General features: G+C 39.4%; 1 protein-coding gene across 3 annotated transcripts in view; it reads right to left on the bottom strand.

The window, feature by feature from the left end:
• Positions 1-17,008, bottom strand: part of Map7d2 (MAP7 domain containing 2) — an 83,544-nt gene that overhangs the window by 14,448 nt on the left and 52,088 nt on the right. For all 3 annotated transcript variants that reach the window (XM_055615717.1, XM_055615720.1, XM_055615718.1), the window contains exons 7-10: positions 13,347-13,477; positions 10,238-10,362; positions 3,769-4,067; positions 3,039-3,165 (exon numbers count right to left, since the gene is read on the bottom strand). In XM_055615717.1, coding sequence (XP_055471692.1) covers positions 3,039-3,165; positions 3,769-4,067; positions 10,238-10,362; positions 13,347-13,477 — 682 coding nt within the window. The remainder of the gene's footprint in view (positions 1-3,038; positions 3,166-3,768; positions 4,068-10,237; positions 10,363-13,346; positions 13,478-17,008) is intronic.

Here is a 17,008-nt window from a genome sequence, read left to right as displayed (position 1 = left end):
AGCTTTTCATACTTTTTTTTGCCTTCCCATGGTCTGTTATTGGGTATAACATCTTCCTAAATACTTCAAATCAAACCTTAGCATCTCCTCCAAATTTGCCCGTTTCTTTTTATTTGTAGAAGTCTGTATATTCCCTTTTTTCTGCCTTCACCATGAAATTTTAGCCTTGAGCCCACTTAACCCACTGCTGTCACTGATGGCATTTTTGTTGAGCTTCTTCTTCACTGAGCACCAAGCAACAGTAACCCAAGACTGTACTCTGACCTTTTAAAGTATTAGCTAGAAAACAGATACAACCTCTAGACAAATGAGGCTATTTTAGTCAATTGGAAGCTAAGCTAAAAGGGTAAAAAGGGAGTAGGTCAGTTCCCTCCCCAATACAGATCCAGAAAGGCCACAGGAGTGATTTGACCTGCATCTTAAGAAAGAAAGACACATCACATGTTCATGTGGAGGCACAGCAAAAGCAAGGGTTTTATGGTTGTGAAGTTGGATACTAGAACACATGAGGAGGCTGGGGGAGAGGGAGAGGGAGAGGGAGAGAGAAAGAGAGAGAGAGAGAGAGAGAGAGAGAGAGAGAGAGAGAGAGAGAAGAGAAGCAAGGAGTGGCCAGTCCATGGCACATTTGCTGGTAGGTTTTGAGAAATCCAGTAGTCAAAAGATTCACTAGCAAGGACAATCACATTTATTTAAGAAAAGTCACTTATGAAAACAACATGGGCAGCAAACAAGCTCTGAGAGATCTGGAGCACTCCACTAAGATTCCGAAGACACAGTCTAGCTGACCTACCTACTGCTGGGAAAGCATGGGGAGAACAAAAATGCTAATTTTATTAGCCAATGGAGACTTACCTAACAACTGATGTGATGTGAAGGATGATGGAGTTGTTGAAAGCAACCCTGAGATGTCTGACTTTGGGACTGGGATAGATGGGAATATGGAGGGCATGAAATAAACCAGAAGTCTAAATACTAATTTATGCCTTCAAAATGCTGAATTTGAGGTAGATATGGGAACACTAAAATTATACTTGAAAATATAGGCTTTGGCTTAATAGACAAATGCTTCTTAACAGAACTTTCTGAGATAAGGAAATGTTTTACAGAATTGTGTTGTTTGTTCTGGTAACTACTAGCCACATGTGGCTATAAACAATGATATGTGGCTAATGCTAAGGAATTGAATTTTCCACAATTTAAATTTACATATATCTCGATGTGATGGTATAAGACAATGCAGCTTTAGGTTAAATTCAGGGCATAGGTACAGATTCAGGAGTCTTTAAATATTACAGAAAGTATTAGGAGGTTTACAAAACAAACCTACAGTTAGCTTCAGAAATAAGTGATAAACAGAAGGTGAAAGGTAAATGAACTCAGGAAGGGAGATGAGAGCAAGTTCACTTAACACACCAAAGACTAAGCATGAAATTGCTGCATGAACTGTCACTCATAAATATTTTGAAGCCAGAGGAAACTGGAAGAATATCAGGGACAATAGCTAGCAACATTGCCCTCAGGGAGGACTTGTCAGACAAAAACCTGGTCAAAGACTAAAGGAGTGGAGTCTAGGTAACATTTAAGGAGATTTAATAGGTGCAATACAGAAGAGAGAGAGAAAAAAAAAAGACAAGTTCCACAGCACCATAGGAAATCAAGAATCAAATTAAGAATCTTGTAATAAAAGATTGGAGGGTGTGTGGAAGTATGAAGGGTGAAGGGTGTGAGTTGGAAAAAAAAAAGACAAGAAAGTAATCAATTCTTTCTGCAGGTGGGCCATGAAGGAAGTGTGAGAGAGAAGAAAGTAGCTGGAAGGTAAACAACTTTCCTTTCTTAAGCACACTGCAACAATCATATCGTTCACCTGCTCAGGGGGATGGTATATCTCTGTAGCTATCTTTAACACTGTTATTTGGAATTCCATGATTCATCATTACCTATTACTTTCCTTTCATTACCCATCATTACCTATTACTTTCCCTCTAGCCTATCCATACCAGCCTGAACATACCATCCAACAAAAACGAAATATGGTGATATTGATCAAAAAGTTGGAGTAAGAAAATAATCAGAGATGCTCAGAATGTGAAGAAGGGACCTATCACCCAATTGTAAAGAAACAAACAAACAAAAAAATAAATCAACAAACATTTAATCAGAAACCACAAAGATTTTATAATGTTATTAAAGGATCATCTTGAAGTGCTACAGCACTGCTTACTTCTTGTCGTGTTCTGATTCTTTAAATGATACAGGATTGTACTCTGTGAACATCCCAAGGGCATTCTCCTTGTAGTGATAAAATTGACCTTGTCATTTAACCATGTGTTTCCTTTCTGAACATAAAGTTCAGAAAAAGCAGGATTGCCAGTATCACATAAAAGTATCCTGGTGCTGTTGCTATAATGGCTTTCAAATACTGATGAACTGCTAAAGAAAGATGAGACTAGGGCCGGTACATTTTTATTATGTTCCCCAAACACTCTCCAACATTTAGAGACCACTGCAATAATATTCTTTGTTGTGCTCCAGGAGAGGACTTCCACATAACTCATTCTCATGGGCTAGAGAGATGACTCTTTTCTCCAGCCCCTTATCTGTGGGAATCTGATTAACTCTCTTTCTTCCCTGACTTTTGAACATGAGTTAAGATCATTTGGGAAGCAGAGTAAAGATTTCTATATCCAGAATCTTTTGTCTTTCAGGGAGACTCAATCTATCATCAAAGTTCAAGCTCTCCTCAAAGCTCTACTAGAGTTTTCTCCACTCTACATCCAAAAAGGGGAAAAAAAGGTACCTGTAACATTTAGATCTGGAAATATGAGTTTCTAAGTCCTTAAAAAAGTGCAGCTGTTAATGACATACAGAAGATGCAGTCTTCTAAGCACCTTCTGTGTAACCCTTGCAATCTAGGTTCCTATACTTCTGTCCAGGTTTTGGCAACAAAAAACTTGTAAGAAGAAAGGCAAGCTAATCTTTCCAACCTAATCTTTCCAAGCTAATCTTTACATCAGATCACAGTTTAAGTGCCTGTATACCTCTCTTGTTCTTCCTTCTCCAGTCGTTCTTTCTCCTCTTGCTCCTTCTGCAGCCGAACCTGACGTCTCTTTTCAGTGAGGATCTTTGCAGCCTCCTCTGCATCAGTGGTGCCTGCTGTAGGTTTTCCTGAGTCAGTCAGACAAGTGGTAGCAAAAAGAATGACCAGGGGAAATGAACACAGTGAGTTCATTCTCACAGAACTGGACACTAAGCTATTTAACTCAGTGTGGTAATGGCAAACACTGCAAAGGAGGGTTACAATTAGTCACTGAGCAGAAGAAGCCGCAGTGGGCTAGCTGTGTAACCCTGCATGTGGGGCAGGAAACAGTTAAGGGCAGAGCTACAAACAAGTTCCACAACACTACCGTATGAATAAACTCACTGCATGCCAAAGACTTTAAGGACTTAAGCTAGTGCTTTGTCATACAGCAGTGCACATACAGGCTGTATGCAGCCCATATTAGCACTCCTATGAAATCCCACAGCCGTAAGGCCCAGGTCTCCTAAAAAACAAAGGAGAATTCAAAAATGTTGAGCTAGCCTGAAAAAAAAACACAAAACAAACAAACAAACAAACAAACAAACAAAAAAACAGCATAAGGGGATGACGTTGTCCTGAGGGGAAACACCTTATCCTCAGAACCATGAGAGAATGGCAAATAGATAAGGACAGAGAGAGAACTATGAGAGGAAAGCCAAGGCTAACTGGCAGCATCAACAGAGGTTTACCTGCATTGTGCTCAGCCTTCCCTCCAGTGGCAGAATGCTTCTCAGTTGCATGTTTATCAGCTACAAACTTCACAGCGGCATTCTTGTCAACCATGTGCTTCTCCAGGGTTTCTTCTCCGGGTAGGCCAGTGGTCTGCTGACCAGTGGCACCTTCCTTTTCCTTATTAGTCTTTTCCTTCTCTGCCTTCTTGTTGAGTGTGTCTTCACTGGGAATGGGGGGAAAGCGAGGCTTCCCAGGAAACCCTACATATGGAGGCTTTGCTGTCTTCGGAGACTGTGGGGATCCTTTTGAAATTGTCCTGGAAAACCAAAATTAGGCACAATAGGTAGTGAGCTTGACCACAGAACTTTTCATAAGAAATTTTGTTCAAAGAAACTGAATAACTTAACCCTTCTATAGAAAAAAAAAAAACCTGTAGGTTTTAGAATATACTCCCTAAACTCATCCCAAAGAAATACATGGTATCTGTAAGATGTCCCTGGAAGAAAGAGAAATATTTTAAGAAATCCAGCTGGTAATACTATGTCCTAAATTCATTTATGTTTTGAGACAATGTTTAGGATGGTAACATGGTTTGGATATGTATGGGTATGTGGGTGGGTAGGATGTGTGTGTGTGTGTGTGTGTGTCCATGCACATGCCATAGTGTACATGTGAGGCCAGAGGACAACTTTAAGGAGTCAGTTCTCTCCTTCTACCTTTACATGGGCTCCTGGCACCAAATTCAGGTTTCCAGACTTGGATGGCAAATTCTTTTACACAATGAGTCACCTCACCGTCAAAACTACACTTTCTGGGACTAGATTATTTACTATACAGAGTTAGAATATGGACCAGCTTTCCCTGCCTCTCACACATGTGACATTTCTTATGTGCCCACTTTTCTTTTCTACCATGCAGTATGAGTACCTCACTAGAAGTCCAACAAATGCTCTTCAACTACTATGCCTCCAAAAACTCTGATCCAAAACAAATCTCTTTTCTTTATAAAACAACAAACTTCAATTATTTTGTTATTACAATACAAAACAAGTAAGACAGGTTATTGGGCATTTCCTATATCCTCTTTTTAGATAAACACTAGAATTCAGTTTTGTTTCAACATATGGCAATAGACAACCTGGCTTTTTTTTTTATTTCAAGCTTTGTTATTGGGAAAAAAACACATACCAAAATTAACCAGACCCGAAGACTGTACAGCTCAGTGAACTTCTTTACAGTTAGAACCACCATTTGGAAGAGAAGCTAGGTAACTGGCTCTGTGTTTTAAAACTGTGATAAAGACCTATAACAAGTCATTAGGAAGGATCTCATGCATGTATGTATCCAGGCTGGTCCTCAACTCACTATGTATAGCGCACTGGACTTGAACTTCAGATCCTCCTGCCTTGGCCTACCAAATGCTAGGAGTACAACACTGAACCACCTCTCAGCCTATTAGAACCATCTTTAAAGGAACAGCTGTGAAACAGTAGGGATATTCGTATTGTTGTATAGCAATTACTACCATCCATTTCTATGAAGCAACCCCCCATTCTCTCGGCCCCAGGCAACCACTATTCTAATTCTACTTTCTATCTCTATGAACTTGCTTATTTAAGGCATCTTACTCATTAGAGTGAGTGGAATCATATATGTGTCCTTTTGTGTCTGGCTTATTTAAGTAAGCACAACACTTTCATGTTCCCTGTTCTTTTTTGTTTTGTTTTATTGCTTTGAGAGGGTCTCACATAGCCTCAGCTTGTTGCAAACCTGCTATGTAGCTAAGAATAGCCTTGAACTCAACCTTTCTACCCCCACCTCCCAAATACTGGAATTACAGGCAAGCACTCCTCTGCCTGCCACAATTATGCATGCTTTTTAAAAACTTCATGTGTGTGTGTGCGTGTGTGTGCGTGTGTGTGTGTGTGTGTGTGTGTGTGTGTGTTGTGCACTCAAGTATAGATCACAAAACACCCTGCACTCCATAATGTGGGTTCCAGGGAATCTAACTCAGGTTTTCAGCTTTAGTGAACAAGCACCTTTAACCCACTGAGCCATCTCACTGGGATCCCAGCATGTTCTTTTTAGAGTTATCAAAAAGTAAACACTCAGTGGCTACTGGATATTGGTGATGTTTTAACAGATAATAAAATAAAAGTCTGAATGATTCTCTTAAGATAAACATGAGCCAGAGTGAAATGCGTTATGTTTTGGGCTTCTTTGTGTAGCCTTGGCTGTAGACCAGGCTGGCCTCGAACTCACAGAGATCCATCTGCCTTTGCCTCCTTGAGTGCTAGGATTACAAGCAGGTGCCACCAAGCCCAGCTGATCACTTTTTTTTACCCAAAATGAAAAATTAATGTTATTTTTACCACATTTCCTTTAATAATAATAATTTTATTAACAACTGTATTATTAACATTGTCATTATTATTTACAACCTATTCACTTTGTATCCCAGTTGTAGCCCTCTCCCTCATTTCCACCAGGTCCCACCTTCCCTCCTTCTTCTTCCCCTATTCTTCTCCCCTAATGCACTGATGGGGAAGTCCTCCTCCCTTCCTGTCTGACCCTAGCCAGTCAGGTCCCCTCAGGACTGCCTAGATCCTCTTCCTCTGTGGGCTGGCTAGATCACACCACCAGGGAGAAATGAACAAGAAACAAGCAACCAAGATCTTGTCAGAGACTGTTTCTTCTCTCATTAAGAAATGATAATAATAATAAAAAGAAATAAATTTCTAATTTTAATGAAAAATATGGTACATTTATACAATAGAATACTACTCAGCTACTAAAAACAAGGAAATAATGAAATTTGCAGGCAAATGGATGGAAAAGATCATCCTGAAGCAGAAAGACACCCATGTTATATACTCACTTATAAGTGGATATTAGCCATATAATATAGGATAAAAATACTAAAATCTATAGACCTAAAGAAGCTAAATAACAAGGAGGATCCTAGGGAATATGTTTCATTCTTATTTAGAAGGCAAAACACTGGAAGCAGTAGAGGAGAGGGAACAGGACAGGAGCCTATCACATATGTCCTCTAAATGCCTATATTGGTGACTTGGATTCAAACTGTCTGAAAAGATCATCCTGATTAAAATATCCCAGAAGCAGAAAGATACACATGGTATATACTCACTTATAAGTGGATATTAGACATATAATATGGTATAAACATACTAAAATTTGTATACCTAAAGAAGCCAATCAAGAAGGAAGACCCTGGGTAAGATCAATCCTCTTTCAGAAAGGCAAATGGGATAGATATCAGAAGAGGGAGAAAACAGGCAACAGAACAGGAGCCTACCACAGAGGGCCTCTGAAAGACTCTGCCCAGCAGGGAATCAAAGCAGATGCTGAGACTTACAACCAAACGTTGGGTAGAGTGCAGGGAATCTTATGAAAGAAGGGGAGATAGAAAGACCTGGAGGAGACAGGAGCTCCACAAGGAGAGCAACAGATCCAAAAAGTCTGGGCAAAGGAGTCTTTTCTAGACTGATACTCCAATCAAAGACCATTCATGGAGATAACCTAGAACCTCTGTACAGATGTAGCCCATGGCAGTTCAATCTCCAAGTGGGTACCCTAGTAAGGGGAACAGGGACTGTCTCTGACATGAACTCAGTGGCTGGCTCTTTGATCATTTCCCCCTGATAGGGGAGCAGCCTTACCAGGCCACAGAGGAAAACCATGCAGCCAGTCCTGATGAGACTTGATAGGCTAAGGTCAGAGGGAAAAGGAGAAGGACCTCCCCTATCAGTGGACTTGGGGAGGGGCATGAGAGGAGATGAAGGAGGACAAAGGGATTGGGAGGGGATGGCAGATGGGGCTACAGCTGAGATACAAAGTGAATAAACTGTAATTAATAAAAAAAATAAAAGAAAATTTGGAAAAAAATACTCCAACCAGCAGGAGATTGAAGCAGATGCAGAGACACAGCTAAACGTTGGACAGATCGCAGGAAGTCTTATGGAAGAAGGGGAATATAGAATGATCTGGAGGAGACAGGAGCCCCACAAGGAGAGCAACAAAACCAAAGAAGCTGGGCACAGAGGACCCTACAGACACTGATGCTTCAACCAAAGACCATGAATAGAGAGGAACTAGACCCTTGCCTCAGATGTAGCCCACAGACACAGTTCAGTCTCCAGGTGATCATTTTTTTTTTTATTTTTGAATGCTGACTTTTATTACTTTATGTGCTTTTGTGGATGTGTTACATCTGGATAATACAGTACATCTATCCATACATTTTTAAAAATTTTTTAAAAATTTTTTATTAATTACACTTTATTCATTTTGTATCCCCCCATAAGCCCCTCTCTCCTCCCCTCCCAATCCCACCCTCCCTCCCCTTTCTGCATGCATGCCACTCCCCAAGTCCACTGATAGGGGAGGTTCTCCTCTCCTTTCTGATCTTAGTCTATCAGTTCTCATCAAAAGTGGCTGCATTGTCCTCTACTGTGGCCTGGTAAGGCTGCTCCCCCCCTCAGGGGGAGGTGATCAAAGAGCAGGCCAATCAGATTATGTCAGAGGCAGTCCCTCTTCCCATTACTATGTAACCCACTTGGACACTGAACTGCCATGGGCTACATCTGTGCAAGGGTTCTAGGTTATCTGCATGAATAGTCCTTGGTTGGAGTATGAGTCTCTGGGAAGTTCCCTGTGTTCAAATTTTCTTGTTCTGTTGCTCTCCTTGTGAAGACCCTGTCCTCTCCAGCTCTTGCTATTTCCCACTTCTTACATAAAATTCCATTCACTCTGCCCGACAGTTGGCCATCAGGCTCAGCATCTGCTTTGATAGTCTGCAGGGCAGAGGCTTTCAGAGGCCCTCTGTGGTAGGTTCCTAGTTTGTTTCCTGTTTTCTTCTTCTGGCTTTCAGAAGCCCTCTGTAGAAGGTTCCTAGGTTGTTTCCTGTTTTCTTCTTTTTCTGATGTCCATCCTCTTTGCCTTTCAGGATGGGGACAGGTGATATTCTTAATAGAAAGTTTTGAAGTCTGAAATGCTCCATATTTCAAAGCTCTGTGAGCATCATGCCACTGCTCAAAAATTTCAAATAGTCAGATCAAGGTTGCTTAACCCATATAATGTCTATGCAAGCACCCCCAAGCCTAAGCAACTCTAAAATGTGAAGCATCCAAGTAGTCCTAATGAACTAAGACAGACACATACTGAAAACCTGTTGTACAACAAGAAATAATGACAGTCCCCAGCCTAAAGCAGTTTTGAGGAAGACCACTAACTGAATATAAAATTCAGATACAATGCAAATGAGCTTCGGGTTAACAAGGCTCCAATTGAGGCATGCCAACTCTTTCATGCAAGTTTCCACTCAAATATTACATTGAGAGAATATACTCAAAGTACATTTTATACTTGCACGAATGAAGATGACCTTATGTAAAACCCCGAATAGAAAAACGTCTGAGTAAACTGGGCATGGGGGCAGACACTGTAATCCCAGCCACTGAATAATTTGAGGCAGGAGGATTATGACTCAAGGTTTTCCTCAGCTTCAAGACACCTTGTATCAACTAACAACAATAAAAACCTCTAAAAGACCAAAAAAAAAGTTTCTATTTTTCCATATTAAAACCACATTGTTCCTTCTTTCTTAATATCTTAAATTCATACCTTTCTACTACACTACTGGATTGAGTTGTTACTAAACTACTCTTTTATTTATTATTTGTGTGTGTGTGCATGATGGGCAGATATGTGCAATGGTACAACCTGTAGTAGCCAGAGGACAATTCTCCTTCCCCTTTTAAGTGGGCTCCAAGTATCAATCTCAGGTAGCCAGGCTTTTGTGGCAAGCACCTTTAGCAACTAAACCATTTCATTGATCCTTCACTGAATTACTCTTGTCAATTACTGTTGGTAAAAATTTTAGTAACTTAGGACAGTGATCATAAATTTGTTTTTTATTTATATTCTCTTTGTTGAGTTTATCCCTACTAAAAGTTATGTGTTCTATATGAAAATGTTGTTATGTGTGGTAACATATACCTATTGTTCCAACACTGTAGGAGCAGAGGCAGAAAGATCAGTCCAAGGCCATCCTTGGTTACATGAGACTCTGTCTCCAAAACAAAATTGCTAATCACCAATAATAGGAGATGGTGAGCAGGTGCCCACACACCATGTAATCCCTTCAATAAAGAGCTAAACCTGGTCCATCAAAAGAGAAAGGATAATTCCAGAGAAAATAAAGACAAGAAAAATGGAATTTAAGGTTCCAAAGAGAAAATGGTGAACATATCATACCAAGCAACAAACTTATAAATGGATGGTCATCATTTATCCAGAAGAAACATAACCATGTAGGCACATACCTGAAAGGTGGGCATTTGTCTTGCTCACCCCTTCTTGTTGGTCATGCTTTTAGCAGAACAGAAGCAGCAATGCTGGATGAAACTAAACTAAGTTAAACTGACTAGCCATCAGAGTTCTGGCAAGGGAAGATATGCTTACTTGGATTTCACAGGAGAAGATGAGTTCTTAGTAATGTCTTTAGGAGACTCGCATCTTCTCAGTGGGGACCCAATAATCCCGGAGGAAGCAGAAGATGTCACTCGTCCCTTCTTCGTTTTCTCCACCTGTAGAGGTCAAGGAATATGATAACCACAGTCCATGACTGGCACTACTTCTTTTTTTATTATTAATTACAGTTTATTCACTTTGTATCCCTCCTGTAGCTCCCTCCCTCCTCCTCCCCTCCCAGTCCCACCCTCCCTCCCTCTTCCCCACCTGTGTACCACCCCTAGTCCACTGATAAGGGAGGTCCTCCTCCCCTTCCCTCTGATCCTAGTCTATCAGGTCTCATCAGAAGTGGCTGCACTGACTTCATCTGTGGCCTGGTAAGGCTGCTCCCCCCTCAGGGGGGAGGTGATCAAAGAGCAGGCCAATCAGTTCCTGTCAGACAGTCCCTGTCCCCATTACTATGGAACCCGCTTGGACACTGAACTGCCATAGGCTACCTCTGTGCAGGGGTTCCAAGTCATCTCCATGAGTGGTCTTTGGCTGGAGTATCAGTCTGAGAAAAGACCCCTGTGCCCAGACTTTTTGGATCTGTTGCTCTCCTTGTAGAGCTCCTGTCCTCTCCAGGTCTTACTATCTCCCAATTCTTTCATAGGATTCCTCGTACTCTGCCCAAAGTTTGGCTATGAGTCTCAGCATCTGCCTCAATACCCTTCAGGGTAAAGCCTTTCAGAGGCCCACTGTGGTAGGCTCCTGTCCTGTTCCCTTTTTCTCCCTCCTCTGATGTCCATCCTCTTTGCCTTTCTGAATGGGGATTGAGCATCTTAGGACTGGCACTACTTCTATAACTGAAAAACTATCCCATATAGGACTGATACCATACAGAAGTATCAATATAAAGGCCCAAATCTTCATGTGACATGAATCCTTGTAGAAATTTGTGATACTGTGAGATCATTACATTTAGGTCATCAAGTTAGAAATTATTATTTTGTGCCTCAACATGGAGATCCTTTGCCCTGCAATTTGTTGTCTTACCAAGAGGTAAGAAGCAACATAACCATATTGTGGCCCTAAACATATAGGAACTGGAAAGAATACAAAAACATACACTTCTAGCTCAGAAGCCTCTGGGCTCTGGGTCTGAAGTACATGGTGTTTTTAGTAATAGGGACTTACTTTCCACCTCTGGGAGACAACCAAGGCAAAGAGAAATAACCTATAACATTTTGGGAGCCTTTTGGACAACCTTAATTAACATCTCAAAAGAGGGCTATCTCATACTTGGTTATGTACTTAGGAATGAATAATAATATATATTATATATTAATACACATACATATAAAGATACATATATATATATATGTAACAACAATTAATTTAAAAAAGAAGCCATGAATTTGAAAGAGAGCAAGAAGTATATGGGAGAGCTTGGAGGAAGAATTGATGTAATTATAATCTTAAAAAATAAAATAATTTGAGGGGGGCACAGCCAGGATACAAAATGAATAAATTGTACTAAATAATAGTAATTAATTTTTTTTAAAAATTAAAAAATAATTTCAATAACTTAAAACATTAAATTCAAACAAACAAAAATATACTTATTGCAAAACTTTTACCACAAGGTGATTTTAATATCCAAGATGCTCAGTTGTAAACTCTGAGGCATACATGTAATGTAGAGTGAAAAAACACACATTTCTCTCCATTTTTCACTTTACCTCTCTTGGCAGAAGGGAATGGGCATCACTGACTAGCCTATAAAAAGAGCTTCAACCTCTTTCCTTACTACACGATTCTGTAACAAGTACTCATTTTCCCCTACAAATGGCAACCTTCTTCCACAAATAATCCATCTTCCTGAAAATCTAAGAGTCCAAAGTACTATCTTCTATTTTAAATATCTCAGAGCACCTGTGAATTTGAAAAGAATATGTGTTTTTTTTTTCTTTTTTTTTAACAAAGTGTTCAACAGAGCCCAGGATTTAAGATAAGTGGTAGACTACTTATGTAATGTGTATAAGTTCCTGGATTTGCTCTCCAAGACTTCAGATAATAAAAATAATGAATAATGAACAAAACTAAAAAGTTCAATAGTAATATATAGTAATTTTAACATAAACTTTTATGTATGAACTGATACATAATCAACACAATTAATTATGTATATTGATTCATTCAATAGGTGGAACTCAATTTCCTTCCTATGAATATAGATCATAGCGACTTGCTTTTTGTGACCTGCATGACTCTTAACTCACAAGTTGGAAATTAAAGGCATTACAGTTTCGCTTTTGTAGCTTGTCTCTTGGATTGTTTGCTCTGGTAGAAGTCAGCCATTTTGTGCTCACTAGTAGGGTTGCAGAAAGGCTTATAGTAAGGAACTAAGGCTGTCCATCCTTCAGTAGCCCTGTAATGAATGTCTCACACGAATCAGGCCTTCAGATGGTACAGCCCTGGCCAGCATTTTAACTAAATCTTCATGAAAGATCCTTTACTAAAATTATCATGCTCTTAATTGAGATAACCTCAATTTCAGACCCAAGGAGCTTATGAGTAAAGACATATTTGTTGTAATGAGTAAAGACATATTTGTTTAATCTGTCAACATTTAGAGTACTTTGCTATGCAGCAAATGATAACACAAATAATATCACATATATAATTTCTAAATAAATATATAGAATTGCACGTACCTGCTCAACAGTCATTTTACTTGCAGTGTCTATATTACATAAAAACATTCAAAGGCTACTGTGAGTGAAGGCTCAACGAGAACAAAGCCTCAGTTTTGGTTGCATACAGAGGCAAGACTCCTAGAACCTAAAAGCCTTGAAGAAGCAGAAAGGAACCTTGCAACACTCATTCTGACTTGTGTCCTCCGGAAGAACGGGCTGTATTATTACAACAATATCATTGGGACTCTGCTATAAGACATAAAGATTTTGGGGATTGCAAAGTTCGGTAAAAACTTAAACCAAATGCATCCTCTAGTCCCTGAAGAGTGACAGAAAGAGACCCCAGGTCAATGGTGAAAATACTTACAGTGTCAGACAAACTACAGTATAGAAAAAAGTGAAAAGAGGGCATTTAAACTTACCAGTGAAGGTTCTGCTCCTGCCACAGCTTCCTTCCCAGTATCTCCCATGGCAGATGTAGGTGTACCTTTCTTTCTCTCAGTGGCCCGGGTTGGAGAGGACTTGTATAAAGATTTGACAGGGCTGCCAAGAACTAAATGAAAACAGGCATGGGGTACTAGAGAGTTACAGTTGTAATAGCCAAACAATACAAGAAACACAGATAGAAAACGCAAGAGAATCAGAGGTTGAAAAGAACTTACTTCTTTAAAAATGTCATGTTTAATCCACATTTTTGAAATATGCTTTTTCTACTATCCACAGGATAGATCTCATCTTGAATAAGACTGCCAAGATTCCAATGTCAAGTTCATTTGAGGGGATAATGCACTTTGGAGCTAAGCAGACTCTGCACTGCCATCTGATAGCTTGGTGACATTGGGCAGGGCACTTAGTGTCTCTAAGCCTCAATTTTATTATGCAGGAAGAACACACAAGTCCTGACTGCTGTCTTTGCATGTCTGCATACAAGGTTGAGCTTTGGCTACTACCTAGGACCTTAGATTTTAGTAAGGTTCATATCACTCACTGCTGAGTGCTAAAACAAAAAAACAAACAAATAAACCCCCAACCTGTTCATACAAATAATGAATTGTAAGTGTGTAAGGTCTGGGTATCTGCGTGGTAAAGAGTGCCTACATGACTAGTCCCTAGTAAAAACTAAGGGTATGAATAAATCTTTAGAGTGCTTCCTCTGTCAGCAATACTTTCTGTGCATTGCTAAATGAAGCATATCCTGTATGACTCTTTTAGGAGGTCCTTGGTAACTTACACCTGGTCTCCTCTACTTCTCACGCGCTCTTCCCTTTGCTAACTTGGTTGTACATCTTGGTTGTAATAAATCATTGCTATGAGTCCTCTGATAAATCACCGAACCCTGGTGTTCTTGGGGCTCTCCAGTAACAATTGACATCAGAAGTGGGAATTACTACAGTAACACCAATTCACAAAAATAAAGAAAAGAAAATTGCCTGGGAGGGGGAGAGTGAACCTGTAGTCCTTGTGTGGCTGTGATGTTGTCGGGCATGGTATAAAACAGCCAAGATGTTCTCTGCTATGAGAGGCGACAGTTGCCTACAGAATTTGAACATAACTACTGCATCTCCAAGAGTATTGCCTCATGGTATTCCTTGACTACTTTTTGGCCATGCTACCTAAACTGAGGTAAAAATCACAGTCAGGGAATAGTTTTAGTTTTCTCCTTCAATGGAAATGGAGAAAAAACAACAACAACAAAAACCAGCCTTTCCTTGGTTTTGTCATCAGTGGGTGGGTTGGAACCAAGTACTGAAACCAAAACAAATTTCAAACTAATTTTTGTTTTTTTAAACTATTTCTGTCTAAAATTAAGAGTCTGAAAAGATGAAATTTCCAGAAGAGATATACATTGTCATTTTAAACTTAACTAGGACTCCTCAAATACATCCCTCCTTAGGTCTCTATGTGAAACATCTGGAATACTACTGGACCACTTGGGTTACATATAAATGTTCACAGGGCAGGGTCTCTGATGGCATCATCCAAAAATTCCAAGCCACTCTTCAGTGCTATAATTTTCATGCAGGCCTGTCTCACATGAGTCAGGCCTTCAGATGGTATAGCCCTGGCCAGCATTTTAACCAAATCTTCATGAAAGATCCTTTACCAAAATTTTGATTGCAAAAGCTACAGTCTAAAAAAGGTTGTTAAAGTGCCATTTTTCTATTTGATTTTTAAAACTAGCTGTACTTTATATCAATGAACTATGGCCTGATTCTACTTACTTACCTCATCCTAGTACATACACCTAAGGTAAGTTCTTTGAAAATTTAGGATTTGATTCTTAATAATTTCTAAACATAATATGTCTTTCTGATTAAGCTGAATTAAATGTTTTTTCTATTTTCTTCTCCTCTTCTTCCATCCATAAAAATGCTCTGTCCTTTTTAAAAGAAGCTTATTCAAATGTAATGAATAATTGAGAAATCAAGTTTTGATTGGTTAATAAAATAAAAAAAATTCAGCTTATAGTGGCATGGGGGACACTGTCACTATATTTGTGATCTTTGTTTTCCAGAATTGCTCCTAGAAGTTCTCTTTTTTCAGAGGAAACTTTCCATGATGTCTTTGCAAGCTACTGTGACCACAGATTTTTGGGTCTAGACTGCACATGACAGTATGACTGAGGTAGCTGTGATGGGCCAGTTTTGGTATAGTTCTCATTCACATACTATTCACACTCACCAGATAGATAAGCCAGTGTTAATAACATTAGTGGAGCTTCAGGACTGATAGCCTCAGGCAGTCTCTCTGAATTCATAGGCTGAAATGAATTATTACCAGTGTACTAAGCCTCCTGGGGCAGTGAGAGAAACTACAGTGGGAGTTCACATAGGTGGATATGTCTCTTGATCAATGAATCTCCTGTTCTGAGTTCCCCAAAGTTCTCGGCTTCTTCTTCTTCTTCTTCTTCTTCTTCTTCTTCTTCTTCTTCTTCTTTTAACAGAAACTCACGAGCTCTCAAGAATTACGCTTCTTGTGCATGCCCATAATATCGTAACATTGCCTCCGACCTGAAGGTGGTCAGGTGAGCTTCAGCTTACTGGACAGAGCTGCGCAGGGGCCAGGTGAAAAAGCTTCAGAAGGGACAAGGAGGCAACATGGCTGCTTAAGACAAACCCTCTATGCTGGGTCTCTGAACCATGTCTGGGAATCTAAGACTCAGTCAAGGTTCCCAACATTAGCTGGTGAGTGGATGATTTATTGTGCCTTAAGCAATCCAAGTATCTTTCATTTCAACAGTATAGAATCTTGATACGTACTGGACAAGGGGTTCACATGGTCAAATCCCTGTAAAAAGTACCATCAAATATCTAACAAACTTTCCTGCCAGGCAACTCATTCTTGTCTGAAATCACTTCAGGAAACACATCCTGAGTTACTCTACTGGAAAGATTCTGGAAGCTTGTGCTTTGTCTTTCCTAGACTTTGTCCTTCATTTCTTTCCCCTTTATGGATTTTGTTATAAATATACCTGTATGTCAAATCTTCAGAGCAAATCACTAAAACTGGCCTCAGTCTTAGGTATCCCTGAAACATTTCTCCTCAAAATGAGGATTCTTCCTATTGGTTAAGAATTTAGGTTTGCTGTTGAGGTAGAATCAACATACCATATAACTCTCCTCTTTAAATGTCCAGTTCAGTGATTTTTAGTATATTCACAATCATAACCACAACCATAACTATAATTCCAAATCATTTTATGGCTCCCAAATGAAACCTTTTATCCATTAAGAAATAACTAACCTTTCTTCCTTTCTCTCCATGTGAAACAATCTACTTTTTGTCTCTATGGATTTGCACATTTCAGACATTTTATATAAACAGAATCATATGATTCATGGCATTTTGTGACTTCTTTCTTTTACTGATAGTTTCAAACTTCATCTATTGAGTATCATCTATCAGCATTCCTTTCTTATTTAAAGCTAAATATTGTACTTTATAGGTATACTTCATTTTTTATACATTCAAATTGTTTTCACTTGTGGCTACTGTAAATAATGCTACTAAAAACATTTACCTTTGAAATGTTTTTAATATTTCCGGCTCTATATCCAAGAGTAGAATTGCCAAATCACATCAT

Source organism: Psammomys obesus, unplaced genomic scaffold, assembly GCF_907164565.1.
Source record: "Psammomys obesus unplaced genomic scaffold, mPsaObe1.curated_primary_1811, whole genome shotgun sequence".
In the NCBI taxonomy this organism is placed as follows: domain Eukaryota; kingdom Metazoa; phylum Chordata; class Mammalia; order Rodentia; family Muridae; genus Psammomys; species Psammomys obesus.
This window is presented reverse-complemented; position numbering and strand designations above follow the sequence as displayed.